Source organism: Haliotis asinina, chromosome 2 (genome assembly GCF_037392515.1).
Source record: "Haliotis asinina isolate JCU_RB_2024 chromosome 2, JCU_Hal_asi_v2, whole genome shotgun sequence".
NCBI classification, from domain to species: Eukaryota; Metazoa; Mollusca; class Gastropoda; order Lepetellida; family Haliotidae; genus Haliotis; species Haliotis asinina.
This window is the reverse complement of record NC_090281.1, coordinates 27,960,713-27,978,983: the sequence shown is the minus strand read 5'-3', so window position 1 is coordinate 27,978,983 and position 18,271 is coordinate 27,960,713. Positions and strand designations below refer to the sequence as shown.

General features: G+C 41.1%; 1 protein-coding gene across 1 annotated transcript; it reads right to left on the bottom strand.

Annotated features, from left to right (window-relative positions):
• Nucleotides 1–3,040: 3,040 nt before the first annotated feature.
• Nucleotides 3,041–17,942, bottom strand: LOC137271706 (M protein, serotype 5-like). The gene is made up of 11 exons (XM_067804127.1): nucleotides 17,918–17,942; nucleotides 10,993–11,058; nucleotides 10,329–10,424; nucleotides 9,415–9,594; nucleotides 8,888–9,034; nucleotides 8,100–8,258; nucleotides 7,722–7,783; nucleotides 6,034–6,187; nucleotides 4,529–4,572; nucleotides 3,696–3,894; nucleotides 3,041–3,066 (listed from the first exon to the last, which is right to left on the bottom strand). The coding sequence occupies exons 1-11, from the start codon at nucleotides 17,940–17,942 to the stop codon at nucleotides 3,041–3,043; spliced, it is 1,158 nt and encodes a 385-aa protein (XP_067660228.1).
• Between the last annotated feature and the right edge of the window lie 329 nt (nucleotides 17,943–18,271).

Sequence of the window (18,271 nt, the reverse complement as noted above, 5' to 3'; positions counted from 1 at the left end):
ACTTTTGCTTTAATTTTTGCCAGAAAAAGGTGACGCGGGTGGAACACATTTAACATTTCAAAATTTAATTCTGGACTCAAAAAAGTCCCTCGGTGAGCGAGTTTAAATCTTGGGTTTTCGAAAAAGGTTTTCTCATTTTTTCACCCTTACCACATATTCATAACAGCTGCATGTTTATTTTTGTCAAATCCCTTGTGATAGAGTGGCCACAGTGTTTCTGGACTTTTGTGAATGCAGAATTAAATTGTGAACTTCAAGTGTTATTTTATATTTTTTTCTCTCTGAAATACATTTCACTATTTAGCCTTACAGTTTCGCTATATGTATTTGTGCTAAATTTTGAATTATGATGCGTTTTTAATTTATTGCTTAACTCCTGGCTAATCTGAATAACACATTTACATGCAATCTATAATTTGCGCTTTAAAACGTTAGTCTAAGGTCAGTGACCCATCCAGATTAATGCTTAGTCTCTGAATAGATATAATTTTGATAGCAACAAACAAACCCATTTAAACCGAAAAGGAGTCCAATTCAGACCAGAGATCCAAAACTTAGGGAAATCTAGATTTGCTTCATGTAGAGCTTTAGCACTGCAGGCCGCAGGGAAAATGTGGTTCAGGGACTGTGAGACTAACTACGTTCCTCGTGAACGTCACAATAACCTCGGGTCGGTTTGGGTTTCAAATATCGGGGTGAGGTGAGATTGAACTGAGAAAATCTGCCATGTCATGCCCCCAACAATCGTCCTTTATTTTTCAAGAACAGTTCTCAGCTACTCGACAATGTCCCCTCACTAACTGCTCCCGTTATGCGATGCATTCACGACGCTCTCACTCTCACGAAGTTCTCACTCTAAACAGCACAACGTAATCTATTGAAAACTCTCCACTTTACCGTAACATACTATAACATATATAGAGGATACTAAACGACCTTCCGTGTAATACCATTTTCATTAAACGAGTTAATGATTTGGTATCAAACGAGCGAAAGCGAGTTTGATACTAAATCTTTAACGAGTTTAATGAAAATGATATTTCACGGAAGCGAGTTTAGTATTCTGTTTATTACTCGCCAACATAAATTGACAGAAACTGCGGCGAAATTGCCTATTGCGTGAGGACACTCAGCTTTCAAGTCAAGCAAGGTCTAGTAAAATCGCGACATCAACATTAGCATTGTGACGTCACAACTTTGAACCATTTTGACGTCATAGGTCAAGAAGTATTACACTAGTGTAATATTGAAGTGAAAATATTACACTGCAGTATCTTCCACGGGAGAGTAATAAATTTCTTATTTCACCTTATAACGACGTGGCAAACTGTATTAGTCGCTTATAATACATGCAAAACTTAATCTTTATATCCGGCTCCCAAAGCTGCCACGAGTCGGGGCCCAGTTGAATCTGGACTGTGCTCGGAAAAAACAGACTTCTGATTTGTTTAGTCGGTTTAGTCCGTGGTGGATGCTAGACGATTTAGTACCATGCACCAACCACGACACACTGAATTAATGACATCTTTTAGTCCACCCTCACGTATTGAAATTTATCTTCGGTAACTGAACTGCTTCAAGGCAGTTATCATTACCCTGTTCAGTCCAGGGGCGGATCCCCTCAGTCCACGTGGGAGGTCAGAAACACCAATAGAAAAACACGTCAGTTAGCCCTAGATCAGGATAATTAGTTTTGGCCTTAGAATTATCTTGTGTATTAAATTTGACATCTTAGAAAAGACGTTCGCATTACACATGTGTGGTACTGTATTGCCCTGGGCCCAGATTTTCGAAGCTCTCTTAGCGTTAAGATAGTCGTAAGTGCCATGCATTAACATTAACTTACGGCTATCTTAGCGCTGGGAGAGCTTCGAAAATCTAGACCCTGAACTACAGACCGGTGCCAGTTAACTTGGGCCACTTGACGTCGTTTCTATTGACTTACGTGTTATTTCAGAGTAGCATAAATAATTTACATGTAGTGAGTTTAGGACGGATCTTTGTCAAATTGGACAGGCACATCTGAAATCATTTTTGTTCTGCGTACATAATTTCAGTTTGACTTTCCGACCACTATTTAACTTATGACATCACATTTATCAACTTACGTATGGTTCCCCAAAGCACAATCTCATAGGCCGCCATGTTAAAGGTGTTCACGACACTGTACATGTGTTGATAAAATTGTTACCATTCGATAAATAATCAACAGAATTGCAACAGGAATTGTGTCATTGTATTTAAGATCATTCCTCACAAATATGTAAAATTTGACTTGGCTTTTACGAAAATTCAATTCGTGAAGGTTATTTATGCTACACTGGAATAGCATGTAAGTCTGTGGAAATAACGTTAAAGTGGCCCAATGTAACTGGCAAGGGCCTGTATTGTGATGCAAGTAGACGCTTAAATTGTGTCTGTCTATAAAATTGGACGTCTTTACCACCACCATAGACAGTGATCAGATAAAAAACACCTCACTGAAAGAACTGCTTTGTGGTGAGTTCGAAACCTTGATTCCGTCTGATTAGGATCCCTGATAAGTCACAAGTTTGTAGCCTACAGGAAAAAAATGTATTGAAAGAAAAAAGATTTTTTCCTACTGAAATGTTACATGAGTAAAATCAGTAGATTATCCCCATTTGTCCACTTTGTTAAGTAAAATAATTTTAGTGGGGTTACTTAGGTAACGTAGATGGGAGTTATCGCTCCTGATGCTTCCGACGTGTTTTCAGTATCCGGTCATGACAACCTCCGTCACAGCGACGACTTAGCGTTTGAATAGACTGATATTTATGCTGTTGATCACTGGATTGTCTAGCCCAGACACGATATTCCCAAACCTAGGCCATAAAGCTGGAATATTGCTGAATGCGGCGTTAAACAACAAACCATCCGACCTTCAAGGGTGATTTTAAATGTTTACACAGAACGCAGCTTATGGAAAGTGAATACTACAACCATTAAACACCAACAAAGGCAATTCCGTAGTGACACTTTATTGCAGATGTTGACAAACATGATGTCAGCGGCTTGGACGTCAGAACAGCAGCTGAGGATCTGTTTCTGAAACACACAATAACAGGAAGTCATTTTTGAAGAATGCGAACACGCCCAAACCTGATGTCAAACCTGGTAGTCAAAGAAGGGCGGAGAGCAACAGCAATTACCTCCACACATTTACATCCACTTCGTCAATTGTTCGAAATTGTTGGTTGGCTGTTTGGGGTATCACGGAATCTCAAAAGCGGACCGTGTTTTGTGACATATTGAATGTTCCAAACCGCTCATGATGACATTCAGATCAGAATTAGTCCCACTGCTTCGGTTGAACTACAGAGCCTCCGTCTACATGTGACAATATAATGTCGGGGACAGTGGGGTAGTTTAGCGGTTAAGGCGTTCGCACGCCACGCCGAAGACCCAGATTCGATTCCCCACATGGGTAGAATGTGAAACCCATTTCTGGTGTCCTCCGAAGTGATTTTGCTGGAATATTGCTAAGAGCGGCGTAAAATTAATCTCACTCAGTGTCAATACAGATACTTAGCGAAACACTTTAGCGACCTTTTAGGAATCACAGTTTATCAGTCCTGAGCGAACGGACAGTGTTGACCTGCCTTTAGCGAAAACCTGTCAAACGAAAGCTGTTACATATTACTCTACCCCAGTGGGTATTTTTAGTATTTCCTCACCGTTCAGTGTTTGATCCAGTGAATCTTCCAGAACCACATCGATGAACTCGCTGACGCTTGGGCTGACGTCACATCCGGATCCGCTGCATATGCTATTTGTCTCGGTAGAGGCGGTGTCTGGCTGCAAGGGGCTGAAATTGTCTCCAAATATCTCGGCTGATTTTCGTTTCCGAAAGAGCTCCAATTCCATTGACATCGTCTGAAAATACACAAAATGTTCCCATGATATATATCCCGGGCTTGTACGGTTGAGAAGTGTATCTTCAAACATAAGGGGTCCATCAGTGGACCCACAACACTTTCTTTGAAATGGCCATTCTCAGGAAGTCACAAGCCAAGCTGCCTGGCCGCTGTCAAGGGTCATGTCCCGACGATCACACTGCACTATGAATATATATTCACTCTCCGTCTGCCCCGCATCGTATGTCCAACCTGCTCGCAAATAAGAACTAGGTTCGATTCCTCACATGGTTACAATGTGCGAAGCCCATTTCTGGTGATAATGATGTTAAAAGCAGGGTGAAACCTGACTCATTCTCACCCAGAATTCAGTACAGTCACACCAGGACGTGTAGCGATTTGTCGTATCGTACACAATCCATTTAAGATATTTTACATGTCTTTCACTTTGGCATGTCATACCATTTGGCATGGTAGTTGGATAAAATGTTTGGACACGGATTGTTCAATGAACGAACACGCGCAATAGACAAGTCTGGATGTCTTTGTACACACACACACAAAAAAAAAAGATCTTAGGCGACTCCCTAATACAGACTTAAGGTAGTCTTATGCAAAATAGCCTATGACGAGGTGCAATGCTAAGTGAGTACCTTGTTTTTGATGAAGTCGGCCCCAATCACCTCATCCCCGGTATCTGTAAATATAACCATAAACGTGTCTTGACTATTATTACGACGTACAGGGTACAACCACAGGGAATTAAAGATCCGCACAACAATAGCCTTATGCAGTTACCGATAAAATCCCAAACTCACACCGAAATATAAAACTGATATCTCACCGAAGTTGAAAAACAAACTTTACGCGTAAACTACTTGTGTCACTTCGAACTCGCTGTCTCTCGTACCACGACACCTTGTCCATTCAATGCATTAGGTTCACGTGTATGACGCTGTATAAACTTAGGGTTACAGCATGAGTGGAATCATACAATGGCTGGTTGGTTGGTTATTTGGTTGGTGTGTAACACCAAACTCAATATTCCAGAAGTATGGAGGCGGTTTGTAATCAGGACCAAGCAATCAAGAGATCACCATCATGGGCATTGATCTACGTCACTGGGATGAGATGACATGCTTCAGCCAAGGTCCCCTTTCACAAACCTCTCCTAAGCCTAAGATCTCGTAACTTTTCTCGTAGCATTCCTACTTCCTATGTTACAGTACAACAGGTAAGAATGCTACGAGAAACGTTACGAGATCTTAGGCTTAGGAGAGTTTTGTGAAAGGGGGCATTGGCTGAAGCATGCCATCGCATGTGAAATGGGGCCCAAGTCCGCGAGCCTGACCACCCAATTCCGTTTGTCGCCTCTTACGACAAGCATTGGTTGCTGAAGACTAATTCTGACCCGGATCGTCATGGGTACTCAAGTCTTCTGTTTTGAGGGGTTGGACGTGATGTCCGGCTTCTGCATGGAGACTCGTGTCTCTATGTGGTCTCCGTTCTAATTAGGCTCTAATATAAGGGTAACGCTATTTTTCAGGGCATTATCATTTGCAGAAGCCCTCGGTCTTTCATGGGCTTCTGCAAATGATAATGCCCTGAAAATAGCGTTACCGTTATTATAGCTAAAATGTATATCATTTTTAATACAATAAGAATAAAAACAGCGGCATCGGGTTAGAAGCATTTACTGCCAACAACAAAACGACGGAGGTCACTGACACACATTTTGCAAATATAGACACGTCATAGAACAACACTGATGACGTTACTATTGAGAGTGACGACATTCGACCTTGACCTTTGCTCATACTACCAGCCGCCATTGTTTTCAGTGATCAACAACGTTAGACTTCAAGTTGATATTTTCATTGCTGTATGTTGTCATTTATGGTACAATTGTTATGGCTGGCAGAGGCAGGAAAGTGAACCCAAGTTCATTCGAGCCGTAGGTGATTGAACTTCAACAGTTGAGCTACTTATGACGTCACCTAACAACGGGCTTGATAATGGCCCGTCGTCAAGCATTTTGCGGGCGTTATCAAGTTACAGTGGACCGCTCATTTCTGATAACGTGCGGTCGTTTTAATGATAATTCTATCCATTTTAGCTATAATGTGTGTTAGAAATCGAAAGCATTGCTCTCACCGACCTTGACATTTGACCGGTGACGTTGCATTGTAGACTGTGACGCCACCATTTTGAAATGGCTCTATCGTTGCCATGGGAATCTGTCTGTCGGCGTGAGTTGATATGCACGAAAATTGTTTAGCTGTTTGGCCATAAGCTGTTTGCCATAACTGCATCTGAAATACAGTTTCAACGTAACCGACTGATAGGCTATATTGGATTCGGATTTAACGTCTGGTGGGTGTTTCTGGTCATTAACTGTCACAGTCTAAAAAATCTTAGCCCTCATCCGAGAACCTCCCAACATGAGCTACGCCAGCATGACCTTTCTCTCAGATAGCAAACGTAAAATCCAAATCTTTTCTTAGACGGGTAGCTCCAAGGTAGCTTTAATTGAAGAAACAAATTTAAAATTTTACTTGCGTAAAATCTTTACTTTATCATCTGAACCAAAAGCGATTCCACGGGAGATACCGCTTGTGTGAAATCAGACGATATCTCCTTGGAGATATGACAGTAGATTTTGCACAATGCCCTGACAATGTTATGACGTTAGGAATTTGATGACGTCACAACGCTATAACATCGTTGCACTGAAAATCTAATGCCAGTGCTGTGTTCATAGATGTACATTTTTCATTGAAAACTAGTGAAGAATGATTTTGGATGATAAATAGAATCTCACCCTCGTGTCTACTGATATTAATCATATCAACACTCGTTGATAAAAGTAAAAATATCCTCGCCAAGCTTCGGATATGTGTTACTTTATCAACTCGTGTTGATATATTTGATATTTGTATGGACTTGGGTAAGATTCTGTGTATCTAGTAAACATTCCAGAATTATCTTTGGTGATATTTGTTTAATTCTATCTAAAACTGATTTTCAAAGCATAGGCTGGGATGGAAGTCGCTACATTTCAATTTGTGCTATAAAACTCGTATCTTTTGAGATCTGTGCCACGGTGCCTTCACACAAAGCAACATATATTAAGGTTAACCTTAACTCCCGTTAAGACTGCACTAAGGTTACCTTAGTGACTTACGATCACATAAGAGCTTGTGAAAGGAGGCCCTAGAGGCCAAGAGGTAGCATCGTCAATATCAGGCTTTAATGAGATTGTTGAATGTTATCAATTGCAATTACGAAGGTACAGGGGCGGTGGGGTAGCCTAGTGGTTAAAGCGTTCGCTCGTCACGCCGAAGACCCGGGGTCGATTCCCCAAATGGGTACAATGTGTAAGGCCCATTTTCTAGTGTCCCCCGTCGTGATATCGCTGGAATATTGCTAAAAGCTGCGTAAAACCAAACTCACTCACTCACTCACTCACTCACTACGAAGGTACCTACTGCTCTCTATCTAGTTTGACGTACAGACCCTGAAGCTAAGATATCCAAGAATGCCCACACATGTCCAGAAAATGTGGCAAGTCTAGATTTCTCTGAAAATGAAGAAAGTCTCAGGGCTCCATTTCATTATATTATTTTTTATCATGAACCTTTTGCAGTAAAATATGTCCATTTCAGAGCCACTGCTGCTTTTGAAAATCAGGCAATACTACGATATTCTATAGCTTATATTCTACTCTTACTCCTACCACAATTTTCATTAATAACTATTTTGATTCACATTTTAAAAATATTATTCTCTGTACCCATACATTAATTAGGAAAAAGAGAAACACGATTATTTCTTAAACTGCTTTACCAGTGCTTTGGACTTTTCTTCTCTTAGTTTGTTGATCAGCATGTCTTTTCCTCGGCACACGCCTGCACAGGGACAGATAGTCAACATTCACTAAACGAACACAAACATACATATCACCAGCAACACTGACCGTTGACAATTCATGCAACCAGCTTGTGAAACATCATCAATTGAATAAATGAGAATAGTTTTGCCTTTAGCAATGTGTACGAGCGGACGCTTTAACCGCTAGGCTATCCGATCCTCATTAATTGATCATATCATAAACATATCGGGAATAATTTTTCATACAATGCTCTAGGGCATAATGTCACTTTGTCATGGTAGAGTATCATCGACGGGGTGTCGGGACTGGCTAAGTGAAGAATGTTGTCTCACGTTTCAAAGCTGTGTATTTCTTTCTCATGTCGGCGACCTTGACCTCAATTTCTGCCACGGTCACGACCTTCCACACCTCCAGTTTGGACAGCTCTTCCGACAGGCGCTCCACTTCCGCTTTGCTGGCATCACACTGGTTCTGCAGCTCTTTCAGCTCATCTGTCGGACAAAGAGACATGGAACTTATAGGAAGCATAATTATTTTACATTAGGTTTTCGACGGGCTTACATGGAATTATTGACCCTCGTTGTCATTGGCTATCTAGTTAGCTATTCGAGCACCAACAGCAAGAAGATTGGTAAGACTTTCGTAGAGGGTGACATTAATTCATTTCGAGGTAACGAAACATTTTGTGGGGTAAAACTTTCTGTTCTTGATTCCTGAGTGTGTTAGACTCCTCTTCGTGTCACCAGTGAAAAGACACATGACAACAAGCAGGGATCAGGACAACCAATTGTGATGGATCGGGACAACCAAGTGTGATGGATCAGGACAACCAGTTGTGATGGATCGGGACAACCAAGTGTGATGGATCAGGATAACCAAGTGTGATGGATCGGGACAACCAATTGTGATGGATCGGGACAACCAAGAGTGATGGATCGGGAAAAACAAGTGTGATGGATCGGGACAACCAAGAATGATGGATCGGGACAAGCATGTGTGATGGATCAGGACAACCAAGAGTGGTGGATCGGGAAAACCGAGTGTGGTGGATCGGGACAACCAAGTGTGGTGGAACGGGACAACCGAGAATGGTGGATCGGGACAAGGTTCCACTACTCACTGGTCCTGTGAAGTAACTTCTGGTTGGCTTCCAACAACGACCTCTTGTTACTTTCGCACTGGTGTCTCAACGTCTCCGTCGTCCTCGACGTCTCCTGCTGTTCTTCTGTCGCTGATACCATGCTCAGGTTAAGCTCACGTGTTCGTTCTGTTTATTGTATATAAATGAAACCTCATGAAGTACCTCAAGTACGATTGAAACAAAGCGAAGTACACATTGGCTTTGGCAAAGAGTGACGTGATTCCAATAAACCCAAAACATAACAATGAAAAAAATAAAATAAAAATAAACACCCCCCCCCCCCCCACACACACACACACAAGAAAAAAAACAACAAAAAACAAAAACAAAACAAACCAAAACAAAAAATACCCCAAACAAACAAACAAACAAACAATAACCAAAAGAAAACAAAATCAGTAGAAAACAAAGAAAAAAGAAGAGTGGCTCGAGATTGGACTCGGAGGTGACCGTAATAAGTCAAAGATTAAAGTGTTTAGGAGCTTTCAGTCCGCTTTCACATTTACCTTGGAGTTCAGAAACCAGTTCCTCATTATCTGAGACCAGTTTCTCTACCCGCTGTTCAAGACTGCTTTTCTCCATCTTCAGCCCCATCAGCTCTTCCTTTAGCTCCCCTCTCTCTTCCATCAACGTCTCCTTCTCCCCGCGGAGACGTTCTACCGTTGTCTCCAGATGGCGTGTGTCGTCTGTAGGGATGAAGTTGAAACACGTCACACAGCGACACTGATAGTCTGGAAACGTCTTCAATGAGATTATTTAAAGAAAAATCAGAGGTACCCGTTTCTCACGCTTCTTTGGTGTGATCCGCATGCACAAAACCTTTGAAAAAGAGCTTTAGAAACACTTTTGTTTCTTTTTCTTTCTTGTCTGTTGTTGTCTTAAGGAAAGTTACACTAATTCAGAAGCAGACAACTCCAGTCTATAACATGAGTCGAGTGAGTGAGTGAATTCCAGCAATATTACGACAGAGGAAACTATCTCCACACATTGAACCCGTGTGGGGAATCGAAGCCGGGACATCGCGGTGACGTGCGAACGCTTTACCCACTAGGCTATCCCACCGCCATATAAGGTAAAACAGTGATATCGATGTTTGTTTGAAGAGTACTTCCATAATTGGTTTAGTCATGTAAAAGTCCACCAGCCTTATGTGAGTAAATAACAGTACCTCGTCTCGTCTTACGCACGACAATTCCTTGTGCAGAGATGTAGCGAAAACCTATCGTCGTGGGTTCGATTCTAGCTTCATCTCGATCATGTTTAGGGTTTGTCATCTTCTATACGCTTGTGGGCTTTTACCCATACAGTAAACGTCACGAAATCAGATGTTTGTGCGCATGCTTTATTTTGAGCATATAACCTCTGATAAATGGTCTGCACTCGCGAACAATAAACCAAGATCTTGGCTAATAATACCTACCAGTTTTACCCGACTGCGCATGCCTGAGTTGTGTTACTTCCTGTCTGAGATCTCTGATGAGTCCCTCCGTCTCCGCCAGAATGCTGTTGCATGCAACTGGAATCAGTTAGTGTCACAAAATATGAGTGTTCAGAGTGACAAGACGCACGGCTACCCAATGGGACAAAATGAACGCATGCTCGTTAACAGAAACTGCATGTGTGTTCTCCGTGTCAGGAACAACGTATCGCTTTCTAGTCCCGTGATATTGCTTTCCCGCCTCCGAATTTTAAGGCGAGAAAGCGATGGCCCTAATCAGCCATCATACTACTTGAACATAGCCTTGGTGACACAAGGGTTCGAATCAAAGTTTAGACAATAATGTTTCCAAAATATAATCTAGACTTTTGAATTATCAAATATTTCAAAGAAATAGTGCAATGGTAAGGTGGGAGTGGTTCCTGTAGCAGTTTGTCGAATGTACGGGGGTAGTACGGTGTAGGTGGGACTGGTTGACAAACGGATTTCCCAAGGGACGGGTACCGTTGATAGAGCTGTTATTGTAATACAGACGTCATTGATGCCGTGTTATGATCGATGACGTAATCGGGTTATATCCCAGCTGGAATGTCAATAGCACAACTGATGGTTGGCAATAAAGTGATGAGCGTAACTGGTGCCTTACTTCCGGATTTTTTGCCTTTTTTCTTTCCAAAGCACGTGACAGTGACTTCATCCGGGTCCTGTGCATCTGCAGCAGATATGAAAAAGGTATGCATAAAGGATATTCTTACCGTTATGATAAATTTGCCGAATTCTGATTGGTTAATAGCCAAAGCGTACGAAACCATGTGGACGGTTTTGTCAGGGTGTAGTTTTTATTTGTGTCAATACATTGTTGTAATATATAAATATATAAAGAAATAAAAAAGATAAAATAAAATAAAATGAATAAAATATGTTTCTGTATTTCACTTGTCTTTTAACAAAATCTCAGATTCGATAATTTTTATGACAAACTAAGCCATCCCGGGCTATCTCCCTTCATGACCGTTCAGCAATTATGGCGAAGGTTGAACGCTATTCTTCAAAGATAAGGTTTGGGATCTTTAGGGTACTATATTCGTCACACGGTGTTTTCAAATATATTATTGCAAATACTAAGGCATTGTGCTAAGGAATCATTGCTACCAATGTGTGTTATTTACAAAGATCATGAAAAAGTTCTACTTGTCCAACTGAGCACTCAGTAACAGTAATGTCCAAACACTGAAGACTTAACACTGTGACGTCATATATTCTCTCTGTCCCGCAATCCATTTACTAACGACCAATGAGTGCTTCACATTTGTAAAAACACGTGGGTGCTGCAGATGTTCTTAAATGATCTGAAGAAGTTAAGGTTGGGTTTAGGGTTAGCAGGGCTAGGGTAGACGTCACTATACAACAATGGTACTGGTGTCAATTGCTCCCTTAGATGTCTCATGAAAGAAGAAATAGAATTTCTCACCGATATGGTCATGCCTGCTGCTTACATTCATGCTGTAGTCGACGTAACTAGACCAGACTCGCGTGTCCACTAACTGTCCAGTTTCTCGGCCTGAATGCCGTCCAGTGACGGTAGCGTGTTCCGGTATACGTGTCTACAGCTAAAACATATCGGTGGGATATGCCGCAGCAATTAACGCACTTAATCAGGAAGCGCTGCGTGTTTCATGTTGGGGAACCCGCTCAATCTGATAATGAATCTGGAAGTTCTTACAACAGGGATCATTTTGACTTAACACCAAGGCGTTACGGTGCATCGGGCAACAATCAATAGAGATGGCGCGCCAATTGTCCCTACTGTATAGGCGGAGTAAGGAACGGCGCGCTCTGGAAATTGCATGAATTAGTGATGTCGACTCTGTTGGCGTGATGGAGGGGAAATGGCACCAGACACGCTGTTCCGCAACTTATTGAAGGACATGTTTTTCTTCATGATGTAAATAATTAACTCGACAATATCATCTTCACATGTGAAAGGCGCCAAATCTTCAACAACAGCCAACCCTACCTTAATCCCCTCTCTGTCGGTGAAAGTCGAAAAATAAAAATTGACTGACTGTTTCCCATCCAAATTTAGTCTATCAGCTTTTTAATCGTATTTTAAAACAATAATATCGAGCAAACTACTTCTTTCCTAAGAATTTAACGAGCGTGGTGGCGCTCAGCTTTCCGCCAGTCAAGCAAGGTCTAATGCTATTGTGACGGAGGTTGGCTCAAACGGCCAACTGATGACACTTCACTGCTGTATTCGTTCTCGATATAAACGAATGCAGACAGTAAAGCCTTCTGGTTTACCGTTTTGTTTAAAATGTCGATAAACATCATGTGTTGGCCACTTTCCGGGTGTTATTGAGTATTGTAAACCAAAAGTCACTGTGTTCTGTAATCTGATTGGTTGAAAAACATGATCAAATGGTATTAGATTCCCGGAGACTGCAAGACTATTCACCGCGTATTTACACGTAAACAATTGTTTTGTTGTGTCATCAACAGTGGTGACGTCATTCAAATTATATTGTGACGTAAAGTTAGAATGACGTCACAAATTAGCAACTCCAGATGTTATCATGAGAACCAGCTGAAACGGCCAGCTGACGCCGTCGGTTCCAAATGCATTCCCGTGCTTCAAATACTCAATAACACCCGGAAATTGGCCAACACATGATGTTTGTCGACATTGTAAACACAAAAGTAAACCAAAGGGGTTTTAGTGTCTGCACTCGTTTACATCGAATACGGACACAGCAGTGAAGTGTCATCAGCTGGCCGGTTCAGCTGGTTCTCATGATAGCATCTGGAGTTGCTCATTTGTGACGTCATTCTAACTTTACGTCACAATATGATTTGAATGACGTCACCACTGTTGATGACACAACAAAACAATTGTTTACGTGTCAATACGCGGTGAATAGTCTTTCAGTTTCCGGGAATCTAATACCATTTAATCATGTTTTTCAACCAATCAGATTACAGAACACTGTAACTTTTGGTTTACAATATGGATTCAGGATTGTCTCAACCCAAGTGGCCAGAATTCCACAATTTGTTTGGTTCTTCATCTGTCAGGGCCTCGGATTTATTTGATAAGTTACCTTTTCCATCTCCCATTAACTGTCTTTGTTTTGACATGAATTTTGACATTTGTATTAACAGTAGGGACCTGTCACGGTTGGCTTGCTTGAAATGCTTCAAGAAAGCCTGGAAATGTAGCTGATTGATGCTCCTCGCCGTTAACTTTCCTGGCACTCATGAAAAGCATTGTTAAAACTTCGCTGAGCTCATTGGGGGCAATGTCACGAATTTGTCTGAGTTCATTGTGCATGCTAGATGCACGTTATTGTTTGTTTCACAATGCGCTGATGTTACAGCCTCGGGTAACTTTTTTATTGTGTATTTGTTGCTATATATAGAGGTTGTGAACAATGATAACACGAACCTCTATCTGCCCATCTATCTGAACGAGACTGTTGACTGGGATGGGGAGAGCCATCTTGTTGTTGTCTGCGATTGTGTTAATGTATCGAAATCTAAATTTTTCCTCATGAAATTTGCATTATTCTTGAAATCACATATTAATAAAACATGTTGTGTGAAAATTGGTTGTTTTGTAACGTTTTGTGGTGTACAACATTTGTTTCGTCCTGGTATTAGCGAGATTGAACACTCGTAGTAAATTTGTAGCGAGAAGTTTTGAATGAAAAAGGTAGTTTCACATTCGTATGGGGTCATAAAGGTCATGGTCGGATAACTGACCAATGAAATTCGTTTTAAGGTTTATTACACGTGTGCAACATATGAATGTTATCTACACGGTTATGTTTCACTGTACGGACAATAGGGCTGTGTACTGGCGAATAGATTGTATTGCAATTTATTGCGATTCCGGCACCCATATCGCGATAGGTATTGCGATATATTAGGAACTTAAGTGTTTGACAGAAAATATCACGTTTTTCTACATTAGTCCCTAAACATATATTTTATGGTTCTGATAACAGCTATCTCAAAATTAAGTTGCATAGTCAGGCCAGGGATTCTACTTTCTTTTTTACACAATTCATAGTATTACAGTATGCCGTTTTGTCATTCATTGAATAACGCAGGAGAAATTTGTAGTTAATGAAATTATAATTATAAATAAAAATACCAACCCCCCCAAAAAAAACAAAAAAAAAACAAAAACAAAACAAAAACAAAACAAAACAAAAACAAAAAAAACCCAAAACAAATAAAACAAAAACAAAACAAAACAAAAAACCCCTAAAAAACAAAAACAACAACAAACAACCAACCAACCAACCAAACAAACAGACAAAAAAAACCAGCAACAAACAACAACAACAACAACAACAACAACAACAACCCGTCGTAATAATTATGTTCTTTGCCCAATACACCGGTTCTCAGAAGTAATATTGCGACACGTATCGTTTGAAAAGCGTATTGCTACATACCGGTATACAGGTAATACCATGCAGCCCTAATGGATAATAAAAGGCGATATATCCTGCGGAATCCTGCTTTTGTGATGAACACTATCCTATTCCGAAGTCCTGTAGTCAGCCAAATAAACCAGTCACATGTAACGATTCGCTACATCTACGCTCCATAACAAGTGGCATTCCTTTCCAGTCATTTTCATTTTCGGGAAGTCTACTCATTTAAAGCAGCCATTCGAAAATCATGCGTCATACTTGAACATGCTGACAGCAGTCTTAGAGCAGCCTTTATTCAAGAGAGGTGATACCTGCAAATCATATACTGAACATCATTGAAAACGCACCACCTGTAAATTTTGAAATAAGGCAATAGAATCTTTTGGAAATGGAAAATTAATGGTGGGAATTTTGATAATAACACACTAGATCGTAAATAACGCTCTACAGTAAAAAACGGATCGTTCGAACACATCATCGAACACATCACATGAAAACAACAAAATTCATGCACATCACACACGAAGGGCACAAATTGCATGCAGAAAGCATGCTGTTCAGGGGTATAAATGACCTTCGGCACAAAACCGTTCTCATTTTCGCAGTACTTTCGTAAGTAAAGTTTTTTCGCCATGCCAAGATTGTCACCAGAGGAACGAGAACAGGCCTTGGGTATGTTGCAGGTCGGCGCTTCAAGCAGAAACATTGCACGACGATTTGGGTGTCATCATTCGACCATTCTGAGGCTTGCTAACAGATACCAACAAACAGGAACCAGCAGGGACCGGCAACGCCCAGGTCAGGCACGTGTTACCACCCCTCGTCAAGATCGAGACATTGTACGGCGCCATATTCGGGATCGAACCTTGCCCGCTGCCAGAACCGCCAACGCTGTCCAGGGTCGACGTGGTTTGATCAGCGCTTCCACCGTCCGACGCCGTCTCCGTGCGGCAGGGTTACGTTGTCGACGCCCTTACGTTGGACCCATCCTGACTGACAGGCATCGCCGTGAACGCCGACAATGGGCTGAACAGCATCGTGTGTGGTTGTTACGACGTTGGCATGGTGTGGTGTTCTCCGACGAGTCGCGTTTTCACTTGCGAAATGCTGACGGGCGTCTACGGGTATGGCGTCGACGGGGTGAACGTTATCATCAGGATTGTGCTGTGCAAACCGATTGGTGGGGTAGAGGCAGCATTATGGTGTGGGGAGGGATAACTTATCACCACAGAACCGCTCTGATTGTTTGTCGTGGCAGAGTGAATGCCGTTTACTACCGTGACAACATTCTTCAGAACAACGTCGTTCCCTTCTTTCACCAGCATCAAGATCTGTACACATTTCAACATGACAATGCACGAGCCCACACTGCACGTGTTTCGATACAGTATCTGGCTAACAACAACATTCCTCTACTTCATTGGCCTGCATTGTCACCAGATTTGTCACCCATCGAACACTTGTGGGATTACATCGGCCAACGCCTCGCACGTCGTCCGCAGATCAACAACCTTGGGGAACTCGACAATGCCTTGCAGCAAGAGTGGAATGCAGTGCCTCAGGACTTTATTCAGAGACTTATCCGTTCAATGAGGAGACGTTGCACAGCTTGTGTTGCTGCTAACGGGGGTCATACACGCTACTGACTTTCCATTTTGACCCCATCTTTATTTCATTGTCAGCTGCATTAAATCTTCACTGTTTTGCTTGATTGTTTTTTGCTTCTTTTCTTTATCAAACATTGGTCTACACAAATATGTAAAATTTACATAGATTGCTCACTTCTGCTCTTAGAAATCCACAATTTTAGGGGTGGTGCGTTTTCAATGATGTTCAGTATATATATACTTCCTAGTTAGACTTGGAAAGTGTTTACATTATTTCCTCAAAAGTCGTTATTTGTTTGTGCTTTACTACGAGTATTTCACTTTGATACTACAGTTAGATCTTTGTGGTATTCTTCAATGCGATTCTAACTCCGAAGATTGTCTCCAATAATAATTTTTCAAAAGCTGGACATCGTTCATAGCCTTTGACCTTTATGTTTACGTGCCAATATACTGTTTTGAAAGGATGGAAATATTCTTTTCAAACCTATAATGAGGGACATCGTTCAAATCCTTTGACTTTTATGTCTACGTGCCAATATAATGTTTTGAAAGAATTGAAATATTCTTGTCAAACTAACAGGTGTAATGTAAATTACGTAAAGGAGGTCATCCTTCGGATAAATCAGGGATACACCTACAGAATAACGGATACAAGTACCTACCAGACATAGTGTTTAGTGTCAGGTCACCCTAACCCTGACGGCATTCCTAAACCTTACCCCAACCCAAATCTAACCCTAAACAGGCAAATGTGAAATCATCACTGCTCTTCAAACATAATTTCAGTTCAGTTTTCCGATCACTATTTAACCAATGCCATCACATCTATCAACTTGTGTATGGTTCACAATGCACAATCCCATAGGTCGCCATGATAAGGGAGTTCATATTATCGGCACTGTACATATTATGTTGATTAACCTATTGCCATTCGATAAATTAGCAACGGAAAATTAAATAGATATGTGACAGCAGACATGATGTTTCCTTACAAATGTGCAAAGTTTGATTTGGATCTTATGAAAACTTTAATTCATGAAAATTATTAATGCTACACTAAATTAACATGTAAGCCTATTTAAATGGTAAGGCTACAGAATAACGGATACCTTCGTCATCTTTGAAAGCAGTTTACTTTTGATTAGGGTTAGGCAGACTGAAAACTGAACTGAAATTATGTGTGCAGAGCAGGGATGATTTCATATCTGACTGTCAAATGCTACTAACAAATATCCTAAACTCACTTCATGAAAATTATACCTTACCTAAACCTTACAATAACCCTTACGCGTTTTCAAAGGTGTGTGGGTATGGTATGGTGTAGTTTTACCGTATTTAATGAGTAAGCGTTTGTTTGTCTAAAAAGAGCATTCTAGACTGTGCCGTGTTTACCAGTATCGCATTAATTAATTAGATCTACAACTCTGCAAAAAGTTTCAGTAATGAGAAACAGGAAATTCAGCAAAAACCGACGTTCTTCACACATTCAAACCTGGAAATCCGTTTTCGCACCTACCTTTCTTGTTGGTGCACAGACCCATCTCGAAATACCCTTCTACCTTCCCCCAAGTTCCTGCATATTGTGTTGATATGTTGCTAGACGTAACTGTATAACCACGTTTGTCTGTGACGTCATCAGTTTCTGACGTCACATCACTATGCCGATTTTATAAGCGGCCTTCTCCGGAAAATGGGCTGCACGCATTGTACCCACTTGGGGAATCGATCTGAATTTTTAAGGACCTTAGGAGGAAAATGGACAGAGAACACGCCCTTGTCATCTCCCTGTATCCCTATGTGATATAAATCCGTACATATAGGTACTAACCTGGTGATAGCAGCAAATACGTTGTTTGTATACTACCCATCA